This window comes from Podarcis filfolensis, assembly GCF_964270895.1.
Source record: "Podarcis filfolensis genome assembly, chromosome: 3".
Classification (NCBI taxonomy): Eukaryota; Metazoa; Chordata; class Lepidosauria; order Squamata; family Lacertidae; genus Podarcis; species Podarcis filfolensis.
In genome coordinates this window covers 74783482-74810723 of record NC_139606.1, presented here as the reverse complement: position 1 = coordinate 74810723, position 27242 = coordinate 74783482, and the positions used below count along the sequence as shown (strand labels likewise).

The 27242-nt window shown below is 41.8% G+C and overlaps 3 protein-coding genes across 3 annotated transcripts in view; 1 reads left to right on the top strand and 2 right to left on the bottom strand.

Moving 5' to 3' along the window:
* The window catches only part of GALNT2 (polypeptide N-acetylgalactosaminyltransferase 2), a 64029-nt gene extending 61014 nt beyond the window's left edge, over positions 1-3015 (top strand). Inside the window, exon 16 of the mRNA XM_083606057.1 lies at positions 312-3015. Coding sequence (XP_083462183.1) covers positions 312-467 — 156 coding nt within the window. The 3' untranslated portion in view covers positions 468-3015. The remainder of the gene's footprint in view (positions 1-311) is intronic.
* The window catches only part of LOC310759185 (uncharacterized protein), a 146547-nt gene that overhangs the window by 18789 nt on the left and 100516 nt on the right, over positions 1-27242 (bottom strand). The window lies entirely within an intron of this gene.
* The window catches only part of PGBD5 (piggyBac transposable element derived 5), an 80330-nt gene continuing 60219 nt past the window's right edge, over positions 7132-27242 (bottom strand). The window contains exons 4-7 of the mRNA XM_083606045.1: positions 26838-27018; positions 23802-23999; positions 23443-23548; positions 7132-17597 (exon numbers count right to left, since the gene is read on the bottom strand). Coding sequence (XP_083462171.1) covers positions 17402-17597; positions 23443-23548; positions 23802-23999; positions 26838-27018 — 681 coding nt within the window. The 3' untranslated portion in view covers positions 7132-17401. The remainder of the gene's footprint in view (positions 17598-23442; positions 23549-23801; positions 24000-26837; positions 27019-27242) is intronic.

Sequence of the window (27242 nt, the reverse complement as noted above, 5' to 3'; positions counted from 1 at the left end):
CCTTTCTTACAGCAAGCTGTCTAGTGTAACTAAATCCTTAGGTTTCATTCACCTCCCAGTATTTAATCTCCCCCTCCAGTATACCAGGGGCTTTCAGCTTCCATTTGGGAAGTTTGCATGGACAATGCTGAAGGAAAATTTACAGCCACAGCGGGTTTGCAAAGCAAATTTAACAGTAGTGACTTTAAGGAGTTGCAGTTATTTGCTGTAAGGAAAATAGATGGTAGGCAAAATAACCCTAGAAAATACTGGCTTTTAAAATCAACGTTTATCTAAGTGGAGTGACTTTTTAAATTTTCTTCTTCTTCCAGAAATGGGAACAAATTGAAAGCAACGCGAAACTGAGGCACGTGGGCAGTAACCTCTGCTTAGACAGCCGAAATGCCAAAAACGGTGGTCTGACGGTTGAAGTCTGCAACCCCTCGCTGTCGCAGCAGTGGAAGTTCACACTGAACCTGCAGCAATAGTAGGGCTTGCTCAGGAGGACTGTTCCCGTTTCTGAAACCTTGGGCAACATTTTGATTGCATTACTGATACTTTATATACCTCAGTATTCCATCTTTGTCTGAAAGTAGGCGACAAGTGAACAAAAGGGAAGCAAGTGAACTGGGGACCGTGCCATTGCCTGGTCAGACGTAGTTGCTGCACGACTCGCTCCCTTCCACCGCAAAGGCTCACCAGTTCCTTTCCGGCATCAAGCTAAATCCTTCCACAGCAGATGACTAAGATTCCTAGGAAAAACAGATGTACAGTAGTAGGAAACTGCTTTCAACACACAGAAGAGGGGGAGGGTGGGAGAGAGGGAGGGAGGGAGGGACTGATGGGGAGGGACGCAAATTGTTTGGAGAAGATCATTGGCAGTCTCCATTTTACATAGAAATCAGTGTTCGTGGTTTCCAGAAATCAAAGCATTTTGAAGGTTTTTGCCATGTGTACTTGGTATATTTCACCATGGACTTTTCTATGACAGAACTCTTAAATATAAACATTATATATGTTTATATATAAATATATATATAAAATATATATTGTCGAAATTTTCAACTTTCTATCGATTTTTCATCATCCTGTAATTTATCCAAAAAACAAAACAAACAGAACAAAGAAAAGCAATTTAACACTTTTCTGGGAAGTGGACTGGACAGTTGGTAGAAGAACAAAACTTTGTGAAGATGCAGGTTTGTGCTGCTGAGTTGTGTTCATGCAAACACTGGATGTTTCTGCTTTGTGAAGTGTGCCTATTTTTTATTTTGTTTTTTGCGCTTCCTCCTCCTGGGAAATGTCGGACCTCTGCAGAGGAGGGTGATCAAATGGCAGAAAGGAGCTCGCACGCTTCATCTCACCAGCATTGTCATCTCCAGTTGGGGAATTCATGCCATGTGCTCTGGATATCTATAAACTTGGTATTTGTATTGGGCAATTTGGGGCTACTTTAAAAAAATTAGTTTGGCCTTCTTAAAATAATGCAGCTAGGAGGGTTTGGTCTTCAGGTTGTGTTCTTATCAATACGTGCTTCTTTTTCTCCTTTTAAAAAGTTGTCTGACAGCACAAGATCACAATAGCCTTCTCGTGGAAGCATGGGCAGCTACCTACTAAATATCAACATTTCAGCTGTTATGCCTCTGCTTTTGGGGGGCGGGAGTTATCATGGTCTGGGTTTTTTCTTTACACCTGTGTCCTGTTTTAAACTGGTGTTTCAAACTTGGCTGGAGGAAAATGTTCTGGATACATTGGAAGGAGCCATTTCAATCCAACTGCTTCTTTTTATATCAAAGTAATGTCTGTGGTTACTCTGACGTCTTTGCCTGTAAACCCCGCCCCCCCCCTTCTTAAAAACACAGCTTATGTAAGTTTTTAACGGTGCCCTCTGGTGATTACAAAGGACAAAGACAAATTATTATGCAATCATGTTTTGACAGTGTTCTCTTCCAGCTACATAGGTCTTAAAGAGTTTTCCATAAACTGTATTTTCCCTTATAGCTGCAGTATTTGCCACAAAATGCTTCCATTGACACAAAGGCTTTGAAATTTGCAGTACCGGTTTAAAACAGGCTGATGAACTGTTATATGACATGCTTGTGATGTCTGCAGGTAGTATTCACAGATGTCATATGAATTCTACATGGTTTGAATCCACATTGCTTTTTCCTTGAATGTGGATTTGTGCATATAATCCTCTTCCAGACCAAATTTCCTTCTCCCACACTGCAAGTTCCCATGTATATCCTATTTACATACGACCTTGGCAACAAGGAGAGAAACTTTGGACTCGAGTTTTTCAAGATTTGCTTTATTTTCAGCCACCCAACACTTGACATGAAAAATGTTAGTGAAGATGAAGGTGGTGATATTTTAATATTTGAGGGACTATGCATTCAACTCACAACTATACAGCCAACTGGTTATGATCCAGCGCTTCTGGGAAAAGAACTTAATGAAGGGGAGCTAAAATATTAACATTTTTTTCCCTTGTGATTTAAAAGCTAGCAGGCAAACCAGCTGCTGTTTACTGAAATAATAGGAGTTTGCTGCCTTGACTGTTAACCTAACCAGAGTTGCTAGTAAGTTTTATTAATAATATCTCCCCACTCCAGAAACTCTAATGTCTATGTATTATAAAATGAGAATATGTTCTTAAAATCCTAGAGATCCTACGCAGACAGTATCTCCATGCTGAGACTGCAAATTGTGGGTGATGGATGAGAATGGAAATATGGTAATGTGGTGTTAGCTATGTTTACATGACACAGTGTGCCAAAGTTATTTACTGTGACTTCATCCTTTTTTAAAGTCTATGGATTTCTGGTGCTATGCACCAACGACTGCTGCTGCACAGATCCTCTGTCAGTGGGGTGTACTAAGGGGCACTGTGTGAAAACCTTTGACATGAACGGAGGGTGTGCAGTTGCAGCCAGTGGCAGATATTGACCTTGGGTATCAGAAGTAGCCAACATCTCTCCCCCACCCCCACCCCTCTTCCTTTTATAATAAATCACTAGGAGACTTAGAAACAAATTGCAATGCTATCTCTGTGCTAACCTTATCTGAGTGTCTTCAAAGCAAAAATGATGGGGGTACATGTGAATTTTGTTTTGCAAATCAGATGTCATTTGGAAACTGTCGTTTCAGTTGGTTCTTTAAAATCTGCTGTACAGAGCTTGTACTTTGTTCATTTTATAGATGGAAACCATCCTTGAAAAAAAAAACCTGTTTGTTTAACTTAAGGAAATAAATACTTTATAGATAAGATAGCGAGGTTTGCTGCCATTCTGTTTTTATGTACACTCAGGAACTGGCCCCAGAATACAAGAACTTCAGCTAAGACCACTTGATCTCCTTGGCTAGCCAGCATTCTTACAGTGACTTAGTTCGGACATTGCTTTTAACCATAAATTGAATTCAACTATGGTTTTAAAGTGAACATGTGCAGCACTCCTCCACATTGCTTCCTTTCCTGAATGGAGTGAACCAAAAGAGGCTGGATTGCCATTACATGTGAACCTTGTGGGTGGCTTCTCTCCTAACAAGCCACGGCGGTATGTTTGTGTTTTGTTACACAAGTAATAAACTACAAGCACTAGTCTACACATTAAAAAAAGCCAGTTCCGGGTTTGTTTCTTCCATGCGGTGAAGAAAGGTGTGTGAGAGGCACATCTGCAGGGATTTTTGCACCAGCATGCTGCTCATTCACACGAATCCTAAGTTTCATATAAGCTGTAGCTGAATAGAGTGTGCAAACCGGGCCTGTGTTTTTGTAAACCAGTTTTGCAGATCCAAAGAATGCTTGAGGCATTTCCAGTCGGGGAGGTGCATCCGTTGGAGTTGGGTTTTGGTTTTCACTTTGAACAGCAAACCTTCACGCTGGATCTGAAACCGCTTCTGAATCTCCCTTAGAGATTTGTCGTGATCGGTGGGTGTTTGAAAAACACCAAGGATGCTTTGAATTGGTTTGTGCTGCTTTGGATTCGATTTCGTGGATTTGCTTTATGAGTTGCTGAACATAGAAGGCTTCCACCATCGCCACTAGACAGTATTGTTGCATCTAATGTAGGTTGAAGAGGAAGGTGACTTCCTCACCAGAAACATTCTATTTCCACCTCCTCCAATTCCTGGCCATTTCTACTAATGTAATACTATATTACTATCTCTAACAACTGCTGAAGTTCATTACAACTTTGAAACAGATTTCAAGTTGTGTAAAAGTTTGCCTTTCTTTGCTCAGGACAACTTGGGCTCCGGAAACTTCTCTCTCCCCTTAACTTTCACATCAAGCCACAGCTGAGAAACGATTTGTATCAAATGTTAGAATAGCCTGTTGCTATTTCCTGGAACCAAGTATCCAGAAACCAAGTATCTGGAAAAGTGGAGGGATTGCAGAGCAATAGTTGGCCTGCCAAGTAGTAGATTTCCAGTGTTTTCACCTGTTCTCACCTCCCTACCTATAACTCTGCCACATGTATGCCCTTCACAATCGATGCTTGCTGTTGAAAACCATAATTTCCTCTCCGTTGTCCAAGCAGGGAATTAGAATGCTAGGCACAGTTGTAGTCAATGGTGTCCTTGCATTGGTGGACTTCCCCCTCTTCTCTCTTGAATCACCCAAATCTGCTTCAGAGGATTGGGAAACCCTCCAGTGTAGATTACAATCTAGAGAGCTTTATTATCCTGTAGGGTGGCATGGGGGATAATTGTTTGGGGCTTTAATGAAAACCCTTCACCAGTTAATGAGAAAACAAATTGCATTCAAAACTTAAAAAGGTAAAGGTAAAGGGACCCCTGACCATTAGGTCCAGTCGTGACCGACTCTGGGGTTGCGGCACTCATCTCGCTTTATTGGCCGAGGGAGCTGGCGTACAGCTTCCAGGTCATGTGGCCAGCATGACTTAGCCGCTTCTGGCGAACCAGAGCAGTGCACGGAAACGCCATTTACCTTCCCGCTGGAGCGATACCAATTTATCTACTTGCACTTTGACGTGCTTTTGAACTGCTAGGTTGGCAGGAGCAGGGACCGAGCAACGGGAGCGCACCCTGTCGTGAGGATTCGAACCACCAACCTGATCGGCAAGCCCTAGGCTCTGTGGTTTAACCCACAGTGCCACCCACGTCCTTCATTCAGAACTTACAAAGAGAAAATTTATTCTGCAATTCTCATGGGTCAGGTGCAGAGGGGTTGTGGGGTGAGATTGCACTTACCATAGTTTTGAGGTGGCTAAAGGGTTTTTGCGGGTGTCCTTGCTTTTCATTCTAGAAATGGACTGCACTCTGCAGCCTGCCCAGGTGCCCATATTTCAATTAAAGCCCTGCGGAAGAGACCAGGAAGCCACCCTTCCCTCAGATGGCGTGGACAGCCAGGGAGGCTGCAGAGGGCTGGTGAAATGTTTACGAGAAAGAAAAACACACCCTGTCCATGGTCACCTTGCTGTGATAACGTAAAATCAAAACCCTGCACCCACCCCAGTTCTAAAGATTTCCTAACGAGGCAGAAAAACCAACCTTTTTAGAAATTGGACCATGCAGCACTACTGTCAGAGCAGGGCTGGGTAACCTGTGACCCTAGATGTACAGCCTTCGTCATTCTGTAGCTGACTGCGGGAGATAGAAATTGGGAGTCCAACAATATCAGGAGGTCCACACGCTCCCTGTCCTTTCTTAAGAAGGAAAGAAACCACGTTCCTGCATGTAAGTACTGCAAACCTTGGGGGCCTTGGTGGAAAGGTGGTGTATCAATGCAAAAAAATATTATTATACTGCTGAAACCATTACATTCCAAATGTCACAACATGTGACTTAACAGATGTGAGCTCTAATAATTATAGCCATCATGTGTGAGATGGAATTCATTGAGTTACAGAAGAGACTGGATTGCGCCCAATAGTGGCTTCTGTGCATAAGATGAGATAAACAGTTTTTGCCAATTACCACGGCATTGTGCAAATTGAAGTGCCTGGCACTAATGTAAAGCCACAGTTGGATGCATTCCAGTGTGTCTGCAATCATTGCACATAATGCTTGCCTAATTGGTTGTGTGTGTCCTAGGCCATTCTTCCAGTGAAATCTCCTGTGCTGAACTCTCAGATCTAATGTGTTACTGCTGGTGCCTTTGCCAATGATGGGGACACACAATATCTTCAGTCATGTGTTCAGATATTTTTAGCTGGATAGCATGAATCAGGAATTGTAATTTGCCTTCCCAGCACAGCAGCGCAAGCAACCGGTTCCTAGTTCTGGCTCCACTTGAGCCTGCTGCGTCTTGTGGCTTGCAAATCATGTCTACATACCCCACTTGGTATGCTTTTAAAAAAGAGAAATACAGTGGTACCTCGGAAGTCAAATGGAATACGTTCTGGAAGTCCCTTCAACTTCCAAAACATTTGGAAATGAAGGTGTGGCTTCCGATTGGCTGCAGGACGCCAAAAAACATTTGCAAACCAGAACACTCACTTCCGGGTTTGCGGCATTCGGGAGCCAAAACGTTTGAGTTGCAAGGTGTTTGACTTCCGAGGTACAACTGTAACTATAAAAATCCAGCATGCTACTGGAGAGAATGGAATTTATGAAAAAGCAGTGCATCTGCTTAAGCCAAATTCTGGGCATTTAAAATTAAGATAATGAAATTAATATAATTTCAAAATGTTTGACTTCAAAATTTGAGTTATAAATTTGAGTGCTTCTGACTGCTTGGAAATTGTTTGTTGAATAAATGCCATAAGCTGACAATTTTCAAAACCTACCAGTTTTTCCAATAATAGTTCTCAAAAATCAAATACCATTGCCTGGCAATTATCACATACTGTCAAAATACTGAACCCCATCAGCTAAAACAAATACGGCCAAGTAACAAGAAACATGCCAGTTGTTTATCCAAACTGTCAGGTATCAGATTTGAGCTTTGAACAGGTTGGTTCTTTGTGGCTGATGGGATTCTTTAGAGTGGGGCTGGGGAACCTGTGGCTTTCCAGATGTTTATAGACTACAACTCCTATCAGCCCCATTCAGCATAGCCAATGGCCAGGGATGCTGGGAATTGGAGTCCCATAACATCTGGAGGACCAGAGGTTCCCCATCCCTGCTTCAGATGTTTAATCATGTCCTCCACCCTTCCCTCCAGCAAAAATGAGACAGGAGAAGATATAATCTATATTTGACTGTATTTCAAAGTTGTTGATTGTAAACAAACTTTGCATTGGGAAGGGGAAAATCACATGACAAGATATCAGAGTGATACTATAAATCCATTCAGTTGTTTTGTTACCACACTTCACATTTTGGAACTCAGAATTTAGCTTATGGTGTAGAAAACTTGTAAAAATTTTATTGCAAGCGTGCCTTTGTGTAGAACAAAAACCATAGTCACAAAATTTAGGTCCTCACGTGAACCAAGGAGCCAGGAATACTGATGGGAACATTCTGTTAGGGTCCCCACACATGCATTTCCTGAACAAATACAGATAGATAGATACATGTATAAAATTGATCTTAAAAGTTTCAAACCAAATGGTAAACAAAACAGCACCGCACATTTAAATCTATAATTGACATTGTTTAACAGAACATTTTTTGGGGAAGAAAATGGAAGCTTGCAACTGAACTGCTATCATTGTCGTGTTGTGAACATAGCCTGATAATACAAGGGTAGCTGAATGCACTTTTCACAACAACAGCACTACAATAGTGTTCTGTACAGTCATTTCATTTGATGGAATGTAAGTTGCAAAGGTGGAAAGAACTAAAAGTTTTTTTTTAAAAAAAATAGTAGCTCATAGGGCTTCCTTCCAAAACACAATATCCTCTGTGTTACCTTTGTTTAAGTGACAACACATCCCAATATCTTTTTTTAGTGCCTTGACTGGTGCTATCTCAACCATAACTTTCTAGTGCACCAAAGGGGGAATTGCAAAGGCTGGCTGTATCAAAAACCGCTTGTAGGGTTTGTTTGTGTGGTTTTTTGTGGGAAAAAGAGGACTGAATAACCAGAAACTGAGCCATTCCTAAACCAGAACAATTGAAATTGGTGAAGGAAGCCACTAAAACCTGACTCTTCCTTTCAGATTTATCAGCACTTCTGGTTCCTCTTAGACTACCTCCTCCCACAGGCCAAGCCACTTATATCAGCCATCATATCATAACTGCTAAATTGGTTTAGTTTTGCCAGAAAAATAATAATATTTTTTTTGGGTCAGTTTCACTATTGCTCTCCAGTATACAGATTTTGTAAATAAACCTCTCTCCAGGTCAGATTTCAAAGTGGCTACAGAATCAGAGCCCAGGAAACAAAACAAGCCATAAAGTGTATAGTGGGAACAATCTGAATTGAATGTCCAACATCTTCCCTGTACCAATTTTATGAGCAGCAGCGTTCCATGCTTGCGGCGAAGTGTGGAGTCTCTGCTAATTGTACACCTTGATACAGATTAATTTGTAAAGCATTGCTACAAAACTGGGAACATGGGGTTCTGCTTTATACTGAGTCAGACCGTTCATTTGGTCCATTTTGCTCAGTACGGTCTACACTGACTTTCCAGGGTTTCAGGCAGGAGTCACTCCCAGCCCAGCCCTTACTGGAGCTGCCAGGGACTGAATTTAGAATCTCCCACATGCCAAATAGATGCTCCAGCCACACTTCCCAACGCTCTGTCCTTTGAGGTTCTCCATAAATGGTGCCAAAAGTTCTGATCAGAGGTGGGGAAGGCAGGCTCACTAGCATTTCTGCCCTCTGGAGACCCCTCTGAGTGTTGCCTCAAACTTAGCTGCAGCATTGTCCCTTCCTTACTTGGGATAAAAACCTCTCGTGCTGCTACCCAATTTGTGCTGTTCCCGTCTTGTCTTCTGCTCAGAAGGATTTTGCCATCTCCCATCATCTGCGCCTAGATAGCTCTTGTCTTCATCTAGTAAACCTCCTGCCCCAGTACAACAGTAACAGGTTATCAAGAAACAGGGCTGTTCTCCTGTTTAAATCATAACACACATGATGGCAAATATCTATTTCCGGAAACAGGTGAATAGTTGAAGGGAGTGACATTTTATACACACCACATCTAATACAGTTCTACTTCATAGTGATATGTAGGTATACTTGAACAGGGCTCCAGAGAGCTGTTGATGCCATGTGCAGTTTAAAAAGCCTACCAAGATCCCATTAAGCACAATAATAAGGTAAAGGGAACCCTGACCATTAGGTCCAGTCGTGGATGACTCTGGGGTTGTGGCACTCATCTCGCTTTACTGGCCATGGGAGCCGGCGTACAGCTTCCGGGTCATGTGGCCAACATGACTAAGCCGCTTCTGGCAAACCAGAGCAGCACACGGAAACACCGTTCACCTTCCCGCTGGAGCGGTACCTATTTATCTACTTGCACTTTGACGTGCTTTCGAACTGCTAGGTTGGCAGGAGCAGGGACTGAGCAACGGGAGCTCACCCCATCACGGGGATTCGAACTGCCAATCTTCTGATCAGAAAGCCCTAAGCTCAGTGCTTTAACCCACAGCGTCACCTGTGTCCCAATAGAATTTACCAAAAAGAAAAATGCAGCATACAGTAAAAAGCATGGTAGCTGATGGGATACCTCTGATATCTTTGCCACAATAGGTTGCCCTGTCACAGTGATTGCCATCAATATACCCTGTCTTGATTTGGATGAAATTTACACACATGCCTACATACCTAAATGGCCAAAGTTCAACGCTTGAAAATGATTTGCATTTTCATACTTGCACTGGTGTAACATGAGGGGTTGAGCAGGTACCTCCTGGTCTAAGCACTTACGGGAGTGTAAGTCAAAAATGGCTTTTTAAGGACCGATGATGCTTTAAAAAATCAAGGCTTGTGACACACACGTTAACGAGGAATCTTGGTACAGGATATTGTTTTTAAAAGAAATAGCATTTAATAACAGAAAATTGAACTGCTTGAGATCAGCGGGTTTGGGTGCATAGGAATTGACTGTTTAGTTTAAAAATCTAAGTAAATTTAACTTCAAAGGCAGACTTATGCATATAATAAGTGCAGAGAACGAGTGTTGCTTTCTTACTTGGAGAAAGCTGCCATTGCCTCAGGGTATTTGTATGTGGGCCGTGGTGGTGGATTTTAATGCTCAAGACCCATCGCAAATTCTCTGGTAAGCTCATATATCCTAGTCAGGTTGAATTTGTTTTCTAAAGGCAGTGAACTGCAGTGTGGCTATGAATTAGTAGCCTTGTGGCCAAAAGAAAAAGGTCTGTTGCAACATCATATGGTACCAGCTCATCAACACTTTTGAGGTTCATCCCAAGATCCAAATCTGGAAAAGTTGGGGAAGACACTGTGTGAGGCTGCGATCAGTGAAGTTTTCTTCTGAGTCAGTGTGTAATAGGATTGCACTGTAAGCCTTAGGAAGGTCTGCCACATCTTTCAAAATCCACAGTAAAGCCTACATTAATATCTGGGATATTGCTGGCTTTGCTACTCTCTTCGAACAGTGGATCACAACTCCCCTTTTCCCCTCTGCTCTTGTCTCTTAAACTTATTACAGGGTTGAAACAAAATAAAAAAAAATTCATTCATGTAGCACCTTAGAGACCAACTAAGTTTGTTATTGGTATGAGCTTTCGTGTGCATGCACACTTAGTGTATCTGAAGAAGTGTGTATGCACACAAAAGCTCATACCAATAACAAACTTAGTTGGTCTCTAAGGTGCTACTCGAAGGAATTTTTTTATTTTGTTTCGACTATGGCAGACCAACACGGCTACCTACCTGTAATTATTACAGGGTGTTATTTTGCTTTATATCTGAGAAGGCTCTTTCACAGAGAGTATGAGAAGACACAATGGAAGGAAGACAAAGGAGCTCTTTCAAATCTATACATACTAATAGTTTGTTACAATGATAAGGTGTTACTTCTAATATTTCTGTTATGAACCTCACTGAGCAGCAGTGCTTTTCCCCCCGGGGTTACTCAACGGTATGCGATACCTGCACCTCTTTTTTCTAAAAGAAAAGCACTGTAACAACTTCATGGTGAGTACTGACACCTTTTTTTCTAGAAGAAAAGCACTGCTGAGCATCAATATTAGAGCTCACTGTTTAACTTTGAAAGGTATCTATTTATTGAGCAGGTTTAGCTGCAGAGCTGTTGGCTACAGATCTTCCTCTGGAGGTTGGAATCTAGGAAGGGGCAAGTCAGTCAGTTTTGCTTTTATCTCTTTTTCTTATATTTCTAGTCTTGCATTCTAGTCTTGCATTCAGTTCAGCACATGTCTGCATCAGTTTCATTATATATATATATATATATATATATATATATATATATATATTGCCACAAAAATGAGATGAGCCCGCAGTGTGCACATCTCCTAATGTATATTTATATGCAATCTTGCCCAAGAAACACATTTTTGCAACATGATTTCCCCATCCGTAAGGCATTTTTAATGTTGTTTTCACTAATGTGCATTTTTATACGCTATTTCCTCTAATGTGTGTATTTTGGATTTTTTGTTTGTTTCCTGGTTGGACCACAACATCACAAAATTTGGAGAAGTGTGAATTTTAAAGGATAGCTTCATTTTAGTCATATATTATTTCAATGAGTGTGAATTAAGGTAGGCATGCATTAAAATGCAAACTGAACTGACTTTCACCCCCGTCCCTATTGGAACCTCACCTATAAGAACATTTCTGCAGAGTTTTGTTAATGTCCTCATTTCCAATCATTTCATTAGGCTGTGGCCCTTGGTAGCTCCTGCAGGCGACGATTGCTTAGCCTGGCCACCTTCCATTTTCCTTTCTGCTAGTTTTCTATTTAGAAAGCCTACATTTTCTCCCATTGCAGTGGGCAACACTGAAAAGACTACCAGCCAAAAGAACACAAAGCATTTTGTCTATTCTGAACATAGCATCCAGAACCATAACTTTCTAGTGCATGGAGATCTCACACAGCTTTGGAAGCTCATGAGAAGTAAATATGAATTACTGCAGAGAATAGGCAGCCAGCTGCTCAACAGGCTCAACCCTTTCATCTTATTAGGCTTTCATGTTAGATATCCAGCTCATATATTGGTAGCAGAAGGCAGTAAAGAAGTAGTGCTAGAATGTCAAATATAGTGCCCTAAGATTCACTAGGATCTTGGGCATGGAATGTAATTTCTGATGCAAAAAGAAGTGGTCATAAACATCAGCAATGCCACCAGATCTCATAAGAGAGTTGATGGAAACTACTACTAACAAGCTGTAAGCTCAATTGTGGACACTTGGCCGTCATATACACTAGATAGAGCCACTCCAATATTCAAGGGTGGATTTGTGAGTGGCTAACCCAGGAAATGTAATTTTTTTTAAAAAAATGCAGTTCTTAATCTTAACTTCTTTTCTCTATTCCACATTTTATAGGGCAAAAAAAGGCTCTTGCGTTTCCATGTATTGCAGTGAGTAGTTCATTAGAGTATTTTTTTTAAAAAAGCACTTTCTTGAACTCTGTGACTGGGAGGCGTCATCAAAGTACAAAATGCTGAAACGATGCGGCCTCACCCTGAATCACTGCTGAAATGAGCACCAGAACTGGCAGTCCATACCTGGAGGAAGCACAGGAAGAAGCTAGGAGAGGTCTCATTAACTGCCAGGTCAGACGAGATTCTGCTAAGCACCTGTTAGCAGAACAAAGCCTTCTGTAGGGAAGCATCAATCAAAAGTTCTAAAGTGGCTTCTTTTTGAGTTGCTGCCCTCTTGCTAAACTTTAGGGAGCTATATCCTCATAAATGTACAAGAACGAAAAATCGTGAGATCCCCAAATCAATTATTAAATGGCACAAGAGAACTGCATGTAGGAACAAGGATTTCTGTGGGTTTTTTTAAACCAAACAAAAGTTGTGCCTGGAAGGGATGGCTAGGAAGAGCAAAAAGTGGAGCCCATCAGGTTTATGTTTTAACCCCCCCACCATTTAATTGTCAAACATATAAATGGGAAAGGGGGGCAGTCAGGAGTCAGTGTCCTACTAAGCATTCAGAGTTTTCAAAAAAGTTCCTGAACAACACTCATTTTGCCCTTGCTTTAGTGAGCAGGAAGATGTTCCATTCCATAATAATAAACAATAGTCAAAGGAACATCTTAACAGAGCATGGCGACACGATACTCGGAGGATAATTTATTGTGCATGGTGTGTGGTTTATATATTGCATTGCCATGACAACTTTTTCCCCATGTTGAATGGCTGAGCTGCAACAATGCCCAAAGGCCCCGATCCAACTCTAGGCCTGAGTAGGATGTTGTGTACATGCAGCAATTGGTGGGGAGGGGTTGCACCTATGAATGGGTTCCGAATAAGCATCAAAATGTATGGAAAGCTACGTCCAGATGTGTCCCTGTATCAGTTACACATGCAGACGGTTGCTTCCATGTCTCCTTCTAGTGCTGAGTGACAGACATTAGCAGAGGGAAAACCAGTTACCTCAAACAGGCAGCCTTTTCACTCTTCCATCTCTTTGGTCAACTTGACTTTTGTGGCATTCAGCATGTGATAAGAATGTTTCATTCGCTTCTGCCCCCCTTTGTTGAACAGCTCCCAGACATGAGACTGGCAAAGATCCCTGCTGACTGCTTACGTGGTTACTAATATAGCAGATCAACATAGTTACTATTTTATCCAGAGGAAATAATAGCCAAATGCCTGTGTATGCTTTCCCAGAAGTAAATCCCAGTGCGTTCAGTGGGACCTATGCATAGGTTGAAATCCTAAACAAGAAGGAATTTTTACAATCCAACATATAAAATGCTGGTCAGCTGGGAAGGGCAGGTTCATATTTGTCATGTTGGCAAAGAATGAGCTGAAACTGTATAGGAATCAACTTGCTTTCCCCAACTCACCAGCATTACAGATGTTGGCTTGCAAGACTTCCATCCTTTATGCAGCATCTTGCAGAAACTCAAGCACACAATAGTGATGCCCTCATGATCTAGTTGGAAATGGAACACTTTCAGATTCTGTTGATCTCAGTGGGAGGAATTTAAATCTATGTCCTGGTCAAATTGTTTGAGAGTAGTCTAGCGAAGGTGGATAGACACAGCCCTTTTCAGATAACTTCCTAGCACTTTTGTCTGATTAATTGGGGAAAGAGGGAAAGGAGGAATTAAATTCTGGCTTCATCCCAAAGGCTGACTGGAGTCTGAGTTGGCCACAACATTTTTGTGCAGTTAGATTATTAGTACCTTACAGTGCAATCCTATATATATCACTCAGAAATAAGTCTCATTGGGTTCCCGGGGACTAGGAATAGACAAATCAGTTCCAGTTCTCAAAGTTCCTCTTAAATTTAAATCTTAAATTCAGTTCTACATATTCCTGCAACCTGTGATTTTTTTAAATAAAAACCTAATAAAAATTTGTCAGCATTTTAGTATGCATTTCTCCAAATGAACACATCTTTGTATGCAGTTTTAACTAATATACACATTTTTTTGCAAAGCAGTTTCCCCTGATAAAAAGCATTTGCGTATGCTATTTTCATGAATATATGCATTTTTATGCCCATTTTACCCTAGAATATGCTTTTCTGTACACATCACTTGACACAACTGCCCTGCAAAATTCAAAGTGTGAATCTTGGAGGATTACTGTTTTTCAGTTCACATATCGTTCAAAAAAAGTGCAAATTAGGTAGTTTAAAGGTGAATGCAAAATGAATTGAATTCCTCTCATTGGGGCTTACTCTCAGGTAAGCATGCATAGAACTGAGGCTGAGGACACCCAGATGCAAAGAGCTGAGTTAGGGCACTGTAAGCTTCCCAGGGTGTTGTTTATCTCCCAAGACCTGACAGCAGAGCACTGGGCTTTGGCACGCTCTTGGAGTGTTTAAGCTCAAGATGTATATTTGTAAATGAATGTAAACATTAGAAAACAGCAGTAAACCTCCAGTGGCTGACCTCCTCCTAAAGGAATCCAAGCGCTATACTGCTGGACCTTTTCACAACTTAGAATAGTTGGGTGAGTGTAATAATATATTTTTGAAACACATTTAGGAAACCATCACATGCCAATGAGTAGAGTGTCTAGGTGGGAACTAAACAATATCTGGCTGCCATTTTGTTTTTTCTCACTCCAAAGCTGTAAAATCTAATAACCAGTGTTAACTACAAGGGAAAAAAATTATCAGGAGCCAATCCCTGAGGCCAAACTAAGACCTGGTGGAAATTTTTATACAAGAAAAGAATTTTGTTAAAACATCTGACTGGCTGTTGCTATAGATTTCTAGTAAGTATATCTTGATCCTATGACCCACACTGAACTCTGTGGAGTCCTTAATTCCAGTGGGAATTTAACTCGTGTCTATGTAAGAGAAGAAGCATTACTGGTTGGGTGCAACATATTTGGAAGATTATTTAATTCAGAATAAGTAGGGAGTCTGCCATGAAGCCTTATTCGCTTCACTCACCTTTCAAATTGGTGCACTGTAGGACTCCAGGGGGAGGAAAAAGAGGGCAGAGGCAGGAATTGACCCTGGAATCAGACACCGCTGAGTTGAGCCTCATTTACTGAATTGAGAAAAACAGCAAGGAGAGCCTTTCTGCATTACAGTACTATTTTCTACAGGGAAATTCATATGTGTGTGTATACTCTCTAGTAATCTTACTGGGCTGAGAGGCTGCAAGAACAGCATCCTGTCAGGCTACATCCCTGACTATGTAAAGAATGGGTGGGTGGAACGTTCTCCATATAATACTACCACTGTTTTCCTTAAGGAATTATAATGCAGCCAGATTTCCTTGCTCTATGGTATGGCCTTTAGGAGAGGATGAGTTCTTGGTAAAACAAGCTACCCCTCCCCATCTCTCAGGAATGTTAGCCCTTAAAAACCACTAGTGCCAGTGAGTGTAGAAGAATTCAGGCCCTCCTTGGAAAGCCCATGAATACACTTTCCCAGAGGAGATCTTGCCGCTCTGCTGATGGAAGGTGTTTATACTGAGCTCATGCTCTATGCAAGCGATGGGGAACCTATGGCCTTTCAGGTATTTGTGGTACTACAGCTCCCATCACCACTGGGGCTGATGGGAGCAGAGACCAATAGGTTGGCCATCCCTACCTTAATGAAAGCCTTTTATTGTGTCCTCTTGCAACTCTTGGCCACTAGTACCATAAACTTCCAAGTAGTCTCCCTACTCACAATCCACCTATTTGTCATGCTGCCCTTGTGAGAGCTATAGGTGCTTGGATCGTGGTTGATTTCAAAACCTCAGTACATGGTTTTTCCAGATGTGTAATTTCTGCAAATGTGTAACTATTATGGGAAGTCTCCACTTCAAAGAAGTCTTGCAGAACAACACCCTGAGCACACAACAAAACATGCTGAACTATGATTTCCTGCCAGGTTTGTGCAAATATTAACTAAAAGGTATGTTAAAACAGTCTTGACCAGGAGGGTGGGGTGGCGGGGTAGTGCATTACATTATGGTCCAAATCCAAAGATGCTCTCGCGCAATAGTGCATTATGTGCTGTCAGCAGTATTTTCATGGAAAATTCAGATATGGGATATGCATCTGCAAAGAGAGAGCAGTGGAAAGCCTCTGGTTCTGCTTTTTTCATAGTTGCTTGTGCTGTGGGATCCTGTGTATGTCTGCAGATACTAAAAGTTAACGAAAAGTTAGATTATCTTTTGTATTAGTGTGCTTTGATGCTGGGAAAAGAATATACTGTCTTTAAAATTAAATTAAATCTCTCGCATTATGGCATCACTGAAGTTAGCCTCAAAGCTTACACTGACTTTAAGGCGAAATGACATTAGCTTTGATAGGCAAAGCCACCAATTTCTGGCTATTCCTTTATATTTAAAAAAATTGTTTTTTTTTCTTCCCCCTCCTAAATTATATTCCCTCCTACAATCCAAAAGCATTGCAAGAAAATAAAATCTTCATCAGTCATCTAAGTCCCCGCTGCCGTTGCCTAACCATAGGCTTGCAAAATAGATTTATACATTTTTCAGTATCTCTGTTTAGCGACCTCTCCGTGACCTCTCGCCAGGCGCTGAGCATCTGCAAACACAGGACACCGCGGATCACACATTTTTTAAAAACTGAATATGCTTTACAGTAATGCCCCGTCTGAACAATTGAGCCACTTCAGTTTGGGAGAGGACAGGGAAAGGGGCCTCATGTGACAATTAACACCCTGTTTAACAAATAGTATTAAGAAACAGCTGCTAACTTAAATTTGCTTCTGATGCGTGCCCATGACACTCTTTAGGGCCTTAGGGATACTGGTGGGGCCTTCATCAAAGCCCACCACCACCACATTCATGGATCCCTGGTCACTTTGTCACATGGGGGAGCAGCATGGCTGCTGTGATTGCAAGGTCCTCACTTTGGCGTTCCAGAGTTGTCGTCGTCTTCCTCCTCCTCTTCCCCGCTCCTGACCTAAGCCACGGGGAATGGTGCATCAATGGCAAGGTGAAATATCCTCCAACCCCAGTAGCTCTTTGACAAGTCTCTCGCCGAACTGCACCCGGCTGTACTTTTTCACGTGATAGGCATCAGACATTTTGTATAGGATGTAGGCGTTGTTTATGGCAATGCTGATGGCAAACCAGAACACTTGCTGCCAGGTCTTGTTTGGTTTATGAGAGATGAAATACCTAGAAAGAACAAAAAAAGGGGGGAGGGGAGGGAATCCAGCGGTCATGAAAACGTTTCTGAGATAAGGCAAAGGGTCTGTGCTCTAAAAACTACAGAATCTAGACAAAAGATAGAAGAATGTTCTGTCTGTCTATGTCTTACACTTAAGAAATCTGGCAATCAATGGCAGTGGGAATAGGGAGTTTGTTGGTTGGTAAAAAATATATATAGAAATGAATCTTGCTGATTTCTCTATAAGCTGGCGAACTGGGAGAGAGGACTTTATTCTGCCACAGCAACATAGCCACCAGAAGGGATGGTATTTGTTTAACAATCCCAGGCGCCTAATGCTTTTCGGACCAACAGGCAGCTTAAACTGGCATGGCAGAGACTGAGAAAAATGATGTTTGATTTTGCTAGATTTTCTCATAGCGCACACTGGTGCATCGGCACTGCTGCTGAAGAGCAGTCCATTGAATTCTGCACCTGAGAAAGCACATTTTGTGTTGCCTGCAAAGCATCAATGCAAAAACACTGTTCAGTGCCAACTGTTTTCATGTGATTAGCCTTGGACATTTCGTACAGGATTTAGGGATTGTTGGTGACGCTCATTTGACATCAACACAAAACCAAGCCTTCCGTGTTATTGACCCTCTCCTGTGGAATGCTTCTCCAACAGGGATTCCACAAGCACCTTCTGTAATAACTTCCAAACGTTTTCCAAAGACTTTTCTTGGCAGCCAGGCTTATGCTGACAACTGAGAAAAGTATTTTCCAAAACAGTCGGCTGGTGATATGGTTTACATTTTTGTATTCATTTTAACTGGTAAACTGCTTTGATTTTTTTAAAATGGATTTTTTTAAATAAATAAATATGGGAGAAGATTAAGACTAAACGGTTCCTGATTTCAGTGCCCAGCACAGTACCTTAACTTTGTGCTGTGACTTGGAGAAGTAAAAGGAATCAATTCCCCCGTCAAACATAATTTATGAGCTTTTCTTCTAAACTGCAGTATCCTGACATGACACGTCCTCTCATGACAGTTTTCCTCTCTCGGTACAAAATGTTCTTCAGTCACCTTTCAACAAGCTCCATGCGTAAATAGGTCATGGAAGAGCTCTAGAATTGCAGCCCAGTGAAGTCAGCCATGCCCCAAAAGTTTGTCTAAAACCAGGATCTTCCTATGTGGTGTCTGACTAGGGATGCTTTCATGGTCAACTGAAAAAATCATGTGTGAAATAAACAGGAATGTTGTATACTGGTTGGTGTTGTGAGCAGCAAGATCTTCTGGGGAGATGAGATAGAGCTGCTATTAAATAACAAATTCATCCAAAGGGTTGAACTACTTCCATGCAGTTGTTGCTCAATGTTAAGTTCTGTGTGCTCACACACACACACACACTCTCCCTACTGTAAGTTTGATTCCCCCCCCCCCCCCGCTACCACTTTCTAGTTTTAATGTGAGTGAGATGAAGGGAACAAAATCTCCACGTGTTTATGCCCCACTATTTTATTTAAAATGAATGAAGAGTTGCAGCAGTTAGCACCTGCTACACTGGACCCAAACTACACTTGCTTTTCGCTCAGTATAAAGGATGACTCAAACACCTTTCTTCTATTTGCTCCCTAATTTGTGCAGAAGTAGCATTTGCTTTCAAGCGTGAGTGTACAGGGCACGCTGTTAACTATTTCGAAGGGCTGCTTTCAATTGCTTATATTCTTGCTCTTTCACTAAGAGGCTGAGGGTATTTTGATTACAAAAAAAATTGCTTCGGGGAAATACTTTAGAAACACACATTCAAGCCTACAAATTTCATTTAAATTGCACGAAATGGGTTCTATCTTTGGCTGTTTTGAAAAAATCTTCATCTAAACTCCTGCCATTTGCCTATAATGGGGCCAATACAGAAATCCATAAGGATTCTTATAAAATGACTTTATAGTTGCCTACACACCATTCCTCTCCCAAAGAATCTTGGGAACTGTAGTTCTTAGAGGCACAATTCTCAACACTGTTGACAAACTACAGCTCCCAGAATTCTTTGGGGAAAGTAATGTGCCTGATGTATATGCAACCTATGTTTGGATATACTTCAACTGAAGTAGCCCATTTATAAGAAGGTCTTGTCTCTCTTTAGATGAAGATAGCATCTTTCTCTCTTTTTTCTAAGAGGCCTTTTTAGGGCATGGTGATGGATTGGTGAAAATAAAATGGCAACGCCATAAAACAAGAACACTTTTTCACCTTTCTACCACTTGTATATTCCAGACCAGTATTTTGGTTGGGACACACCTACTAAAGTGACCACAGGGAACCATTTTTTTTGTTGGGGGGGTGGGATTCAGTTTCTAAGAGAGTGGCATAATGGCCCTTGAAGAAGCAGCCTATAGAAAGGCTGCCCAAATTGGTTTTTGCCAAGTCCTTTCCCTTTCCTGTAGAACCTCGGCCAAATGGATTCCTCTCCACCCCCATCCTCTGCCCCATTTCCCAGCCTGCAATCCTATTTTCTTCACAAAGTTTCCGGTTCCACTGGCTGTCTTTCACAGCTGTGCTGTCACTATTTGTGTCCTTTCTTTTTCAGCTAAGCCCCCAAGAAAAACAAACAAAACAACACTGAAGTTATGCCAAAGAAGACCTGAGTGAGAACTTTCCTCCCTTTTTTTACTCCATGGAACAGGGAGGCTCCTGTACTTGGAAACTGCTTGCCATGGCATTTTATTTGAATCGGGATAGGGAACAGCCTCTGAGCACAAAGGCTGGGCTTAACTGTCCCAGATACACCAAATAGCTAGTTCTTCTATATGAAAAATGGATACTGGGTAGTTCTTTGAGGACTTTATCACTTTAGTGTGCAGGTAAAGAAACCCTATTTTCAAATTTGAAAACATAACATGCAAAACTAGACAGAAAGAAAATACAAGCACTATGCACTTCCTTAAACACTAAACCACAAATATATCCTTTGTCGAAAAAGTTAACCAAAGTAGCCCTCTTAACAAACTATTGCTTTGTTACTCAAGTAGGTTAGAAACCTTGTGAACAGAGAAGAGTGGCAAGTGTCAACTTGGAACCGTAATTCTAGAAGAGAGTCAAGGTTTACCATCTCTGCATACAACATCTATTAAACAGATGAGCCTCTCTGACCTGCATGTAACATGTAAGCTTTAGTCATAATTGCCCACATCCACATTTTATTAAATCACCCAGAGAATGATTAGGGAACAGTTGAGTTATGTGAACATAATTTGGATTTTTGAATGAATACGATGGTCACCACTCTGGTCACTTCTCTCCCCATTCCCCATGGAAACAGAGAAGTGCATGTGCACACACTTTGCTCTTCCAAAAGAAACGGGTGAAAGTCAGATCCCGTAGGATTAAGCTGAGTCTTGAACAACACATAGAGCTGAAAGAGGAAGTGGGAAAGAGTGCCACACTTCCAACTTCCTCCTTCAGCTCTATTTACTTTTCAGGAGAGAGAGAAAAGTAATCCTCCTCTCCACCTCATGACCAGTGGGGCAGTAAGAGAAGTAGAGGCTCTGATGCCTTGTGGACACTTGGTGATGGCCTTGGCGCTACCACTGACATCGCTGGTTGCTGTCTAAGTTAATGGCCATTTCTAAATCTGTGTCATCTATACAAAACTGTAAACAATGTAGAAGAATTGTGTCACATGTTTAAAAGATTTGCTGAAAGATTTCCTCCAGGCTTGTGTGGAAAACTGGCTAGATTTCAATACTGTTGTTACTGACTCTTGTGTTTTCATCTGCTCCTGTACTTATTGCTTGTTCATTGTTTGTAATTGATTTTTTAAAATAAAAAATCTTATCTCACCCTGGTACTGGTATATGATGACAGGTGGGTTGGAAATAAGTTTAAATATATAATCACAGATTATTTAAACGAATAACAAGACAGCACCATGCTGGTAGCTCCTTTAGGGGGCTGCAATCCTATTCAGGATAAACAGTGATCCCTTTAGATGGGAGACAAGGGTAGGCTAATTCTGCGTGGAAACAAGTTGAAGCATGGAACAGAAATCAACTAATAAATAAAACTACACTCTCTAATGGTGATTATCTTGAGTTTGCATGTCATGGTTGCTGCCATTTTACAGTGCCTAATTTTGGGAGCCAGCAAACCTTGCAAAGCAGCCAATTCTACTAATACTGTATCTATATGTAGCATTTCTTTGGTTTAATTCTTTCTGTCACAGCCAAGAAGCAAAACTGAATTCTGGCCAGGTTGCCTTTCCCTTCCTGGAATTCCCAATTGAAATGCTAATCAGCTTGTTGCCCGGCAGGGGTGTGTTTGACAACCTTTGGGTACTGAGTGATTAACACCGTAGCCAGTTCCATTTGGCCTAACACAAGCTCCGGTTCTGACTTGTCATATAAATGGCCATAGGCACCCTTTGCTGAGTTGCAAAAGGTTTCCTTTGGCTTTGAAGAGATATGCATTCTACCTGATACCTTCTTGTGGTGACAAAGGTTGAGCTGAAGTTGCTCTGGAACCTAGACACCATGTGGCTGAAACCATCTTGTAACCATGTGAAAGAAAGGACTTTTGCCCAGCTTGGTTCCTAGATTGTAGGACTAAGACAGTCAAAGATTCAATGTGTTTAAGAAGTCTGTTTGGTGGAAGGTTCACAGGCTATAAAGGACTTGCTCACAAATTTATTGACAGCTACACGAATTATTATAGCTAGGAAGTGGAAAGGGCAAGCAGAATATAAAATGGAAGAATGGTATAAAGAGGTGTGGGATATAGCTATTAATGATAAATTAACATGTGCCATTAAGGTAAGATGGGGAATATGAAGGAGAAATGATTTTGAGGAGATATTGCAAAATTTGTACTGTTCAAATGGAAGGGGGTCAAGCCATTGCAAGAGTTGTTGAAATTTTGGTGGGGTGCACATTTTTATTCTTATTTATTTATGATTATTACATCGTCAAAATAAATAAATAAATAAGAAGCTGTCTGTTTTGTCCCTTTAACAGCAGCAGCTGGGTTGGGAAGCAGTATTGGAACCATGGAGTGGGAAGGGGGGGGGGAAGGCTTTTTTAAACCCCTTCAACAACTCCACCTCACAAATTGTTATAGGGCTCTGGAAGAAAACCACTAACAACACCAATGGAAGTTTCCGTCTCAGAACAAAAAGGAACAGGCACGGAGGGGGGGATTTTGGGCAGAACTGTAGTGCTGGTGAAAGCTTTAAATGCACCGTTTCCCTCTTTCTCTACTCTAAACAAAATTCAGATTCCCCATAGCTTCTCCAAAGTGGGGAAAATGTTAGGAAACCCAGTCATGGATCTTCCTCAGCATGTCTTAAGTCATCTCTGAGTGTTTTTATCCCTGTGCAAATGCACCTCAGAACTGAAAAGCAGTTGAAAGGGGTAAAGTTTCCTGACCCAATAGTTTTCCAACTACAATAAGCTTTTCACATGGGAGGACATGTAAAAATGTGGTCCCCCAGCTGCAGTGTGAAGTAGTACAACCCAGGGAGGGGTATCCTATGTGCCATTTCTGCACATTGGAAATATGCTGTTTCTATGTGGTAGAAACCAATTTTTATTCTTAGCCACAAATCCATACTGAAGCTCAGGGTTTAACTCTTGAGGGACAGTGCCTATATGTGGTACTTAGATAAGCTGTTTGAAAAACATCCCCACCATGACCCATCCAGCTCTCTCAAGTTGGCTTGACTTCGTTGTCAAGTTTGCTTGACTTCGTTGTCCATGCTGGAGTCAGTGAAGGCAAAGTCAGGTATCTACTTTCTTCTGAAAAGCTGAAAGTAGTACCCTTATTCCAACAGTATGACATTCATCCTCAAGTCCCCACCACCCCACGACTTGCTTACTTGCTGTATTTGTCATCATATTTGCAGATATAACTAAGATGAGCAGCAAAGGCTTCTACTGCCAATGGGCAAGGGATCTCTCCACTTTTCCTCTTAATTATGACACCTGTTTCGATGAAAAAGAAACATGTTGATTGTCACTTGTGGTTAACATGCAGTATGCTCTGATCCTGATAATTACCACCCCTCCAAAGCTGGTGCTATTCCCTTTTTGGGGGGAGGGGGGCAGAATTTGCATGTTAGCTGCAAAGACACAGTTAATGTCCTATCTAGTTTGACCCTTAATTGCCCTGGGTTCGTAACCTGTTTTGGGGGTCCAGGTCCCACCCCCAAGCAACGTAGCATCTCTGAGCCCTTACCTTGTTGAATTGGAGAATAAGCGTTGGTCAGAAACCGAAAGTAGCCTTTATTGTACCAGCAGATCAAGGACATGTTTCCTTTCATCTTTATCCTATATTGTCCTCGAGACTGAGGAGCATCTGGGTTATTTAGCATAGATGGAGGCAGGCCTGTGCAGTCACTTTTTCTTGCACTTAACAACCCACAACAATAAATCTCTGCAAATGGAAGATGACAATACATATCTATTAGCAAGACTACCTTGAGGTTTGAGAGTTGAATGGAACGGTCATCTCCTGACCTACCAGGCTTAGAGGGGGAAAGGTGGGGCAATGACTTACAGTTTCCATGAGGAAATATTTCTTGTCTCAATAAAGAAAACCATATAAAAGGAAATCCCAGGAGAATTGTGTGCTGAATTGTCTACTGTATGAATGAGATTGCAATGCATTTCCAAGGGAGAAGATTAACTGGAAAAGGAAACTCCAAAGGAGGTGGATCTGCTTAGCTGTGCCATACATCACGACAGTAAAGGCCGCCTTGTCTATAGCAGGAACTGAGAACCTGTAGTTCTCCAGATGTTCAGATGTTCTCAACATCTGGAGAACCACAGTGGTTCACCACCTCTAGTTTAGAACATTGCAATTTGACAAGTTTAAAGCATGACATTATCAGACTGCGGTCTGAAGCGCCAAGGATAGCTAACGCGATTCAACAAGACTTCCTGCCATTTTTATTCAGAAACACTAAAGCATTAAAACATAAAAACCTTAAACATCTTAGCTTTTAAGGACTAAAAGCTGAGTTCATATAGAGAACTGTCTTTCTGTGGCATCTTGTGGCTGTATTTCATGTCTAGTGAGGCTTATAGATCACATTGCTAGTCCTACATTGCCCTTGGGGTCCCTTCCAACTCAAGATTCTACAAATCTATTCCTTTTGGTGTCAAAAATCCAAGCTTTCTTAAGCTCCATTAGAATCTTAAATGGTCTGGTTGAGAAGGAGCCAGTGAGGGAAACTGGATTTGTTCATATTTGTAATTCCAAGTCATTAGAAGGATTTCCAGCTGCAGTTCTAGCCACACCTGAACACGAAGATTCACATTTTAGTTCTGGGGCCCCTAAATGAAGGAAAGAACTAAGGTGGGTGGAGCAGGTGGATGAACCACTGAGCCTGGTACCAGTTGGAGAACACTAGCTTATTAGTATCATTACTGATAGGCTTACTGAGTTCAAGTGCAAACTCTTTGAGGTTAAGAGAAGGCACAATGACTCCTCTCGACAAAGACTTCATAACAGTAGGGCCGGCACAACCATAATACTGGACCAGCAGGTGCAGTTCTGATCACCTCTTAAACCTCTTCTATTTGTCTTTCCTGCCACAGTAAAACTCATAAGCCGTTCACTCCTATTGTGCAGATCCAATTTTCTCCAGTAGTGTGAAGTCAATGCTATCGAGTTTGCTAAGGGGGCCTTTAATTCAGAAGCACAAACACCAAAAGGTTAGAGGTAATTAAGCACAATCTTTCTTTCAGTCCAGACAGAGAACTTGTAAATGGAGCGTCACCTTACAAAGGGTAATGAGAACCATATGTCAACCACCTCTCTAATGCAACAGAACAAATGAGGCATCCTAGATTTATGACCGAGACAAGTGACTGCTTTAACAGTGGCAGCAGATTTAGTGCCGGCACATGGCACATGTAACTTACACAGATTCTAAAAAATAAACCTGCGATGGAAGCTCACAGTTGCTAGGGCAGCAGGCAATAAAAATGAAATGAAATCTATCTGGGTCGATGGATCTGTTCTGTTTTGTTACGTCCAAATAGCAAGTGCCTTTCTCTTATACCTTGGGATGAATATGCTTCAGCTTAAATATTTTCGGGTTGCGTTCCGCAGCAACCCAGAAGTAATGGAGCACATTACTTCTGGGTTTTGCCGCTCGCGCAGACGCTCATAATGACGTCACGCGCATGCGTGGAAGTGGAGAAATGCGACCTGCGCACGCGCAGACACACAGTCACACCTTATGTTCGCTTCAGGATGTGAACAGGGCTCCGGAACGGATCCCGTTCGCATCCAGAGGTACCACTGTATATGATATACTTGTGTGGTGCAGGGGTGAAGCCTTGACAGTGACAGCACGTAGGTCAGCTGGGGAGACAACAGAGGGTAGGGCTGCCTACGATGCCCCCAGACAGCTGCGTGACAATTTTTTAACATTAAGATTTTTATGAAGAGATTCTAAAATGCCCTGAGAAGAAAGCAGAACAATGGAAGCTTCTGTTGTAGGGGAAGAAAAGCTTCAAGAAATTCAGATGAGGCATTTCCCTGATTTATATCACACATGCCTCAGGACAGGTAATTTGGGCAAATGGTAGCTAGAGAGAGAGAGAGAGAGAGAGAGAGAGAGAGAGAGAGAATGAAAATAGGGGATTGGGATTTAAATTCGGACTCCATCGTTCCTTTAAAGTGCAAATGGAAAGCTGGAAATCGCATTCTCTCAGGTCACATCTGTTTTGACCCAAAATAGAGAGTGACATCTTTATTTGCTCATTTGAGAAAAAGTAACAAGTGCCTCCTAGAGAGACATCTTAGGTCACCACTACCTGATTATCTGTCTGCATCTCCCACTTATGGGCACAAGTGAAATCTTTTTAAGTCACACCATATATTCAAACCATTCTGATATCACTTTAAATTTCTCAAACATTCCTGTGGTCCTAAAGCTTTTTTAAAAAAAATTATAGGCAATGTAGAATTAACACAGGCCATTTCTTTTCCCCATTAATTGCTGAAGGATGGTTGCGGGAGGGGGGGGGGACAGGAGAAATTCTGCTACCCCTAAAATGCCACAGCAATTAAACAGCTATGAATTGCCTCTGAGGTCCACAGGGATACTCCACAGCAACCATGTTAGCCTGTTTTCAGTTAAACTGTCAAAGCAGAAGCAAAACAAGAGAGCTTTGTGCCCCCGAAAGACCAACAATCCTATTGTTTTGTGAACCGGAGGCCAACCCCCCCCCACAGGTCAACACGTAGCCCGACACAAACCTTGTTTCTCAAACTCTTCAAAGAGATTCAAGCTGGTGATGCTGGGCCCAGTAAAAATGATGTAGTTCTTCCCTGCCGCGTTCTGACAAAGGCTCTTGGCCACCATGCTGTGGAGCTGGGTTTTGTTCTTCAAAGCATCCAGGCCTTCCGTGCCACTTCCTTCTTTCAGGTGGACATAGATCTTAACAAGCAAGTGGGGGCAGGGGCAGAACAGCAGGGAGAAAAGTCAGTGCACAGAAAGGCCAGTGGCAATGCTCTCTCGTTCTTCGGGGAGATGAGCTGAATAGTACAAGTGCATACCTAATCAATGCTATAAGGCTTCTTCTGATGGACTATGCCAAAATGGCAAAATGAAGCGGGAAGATCAAGAAGACAATAATTTTAAGAAAGAATGGGGAAAGTTTA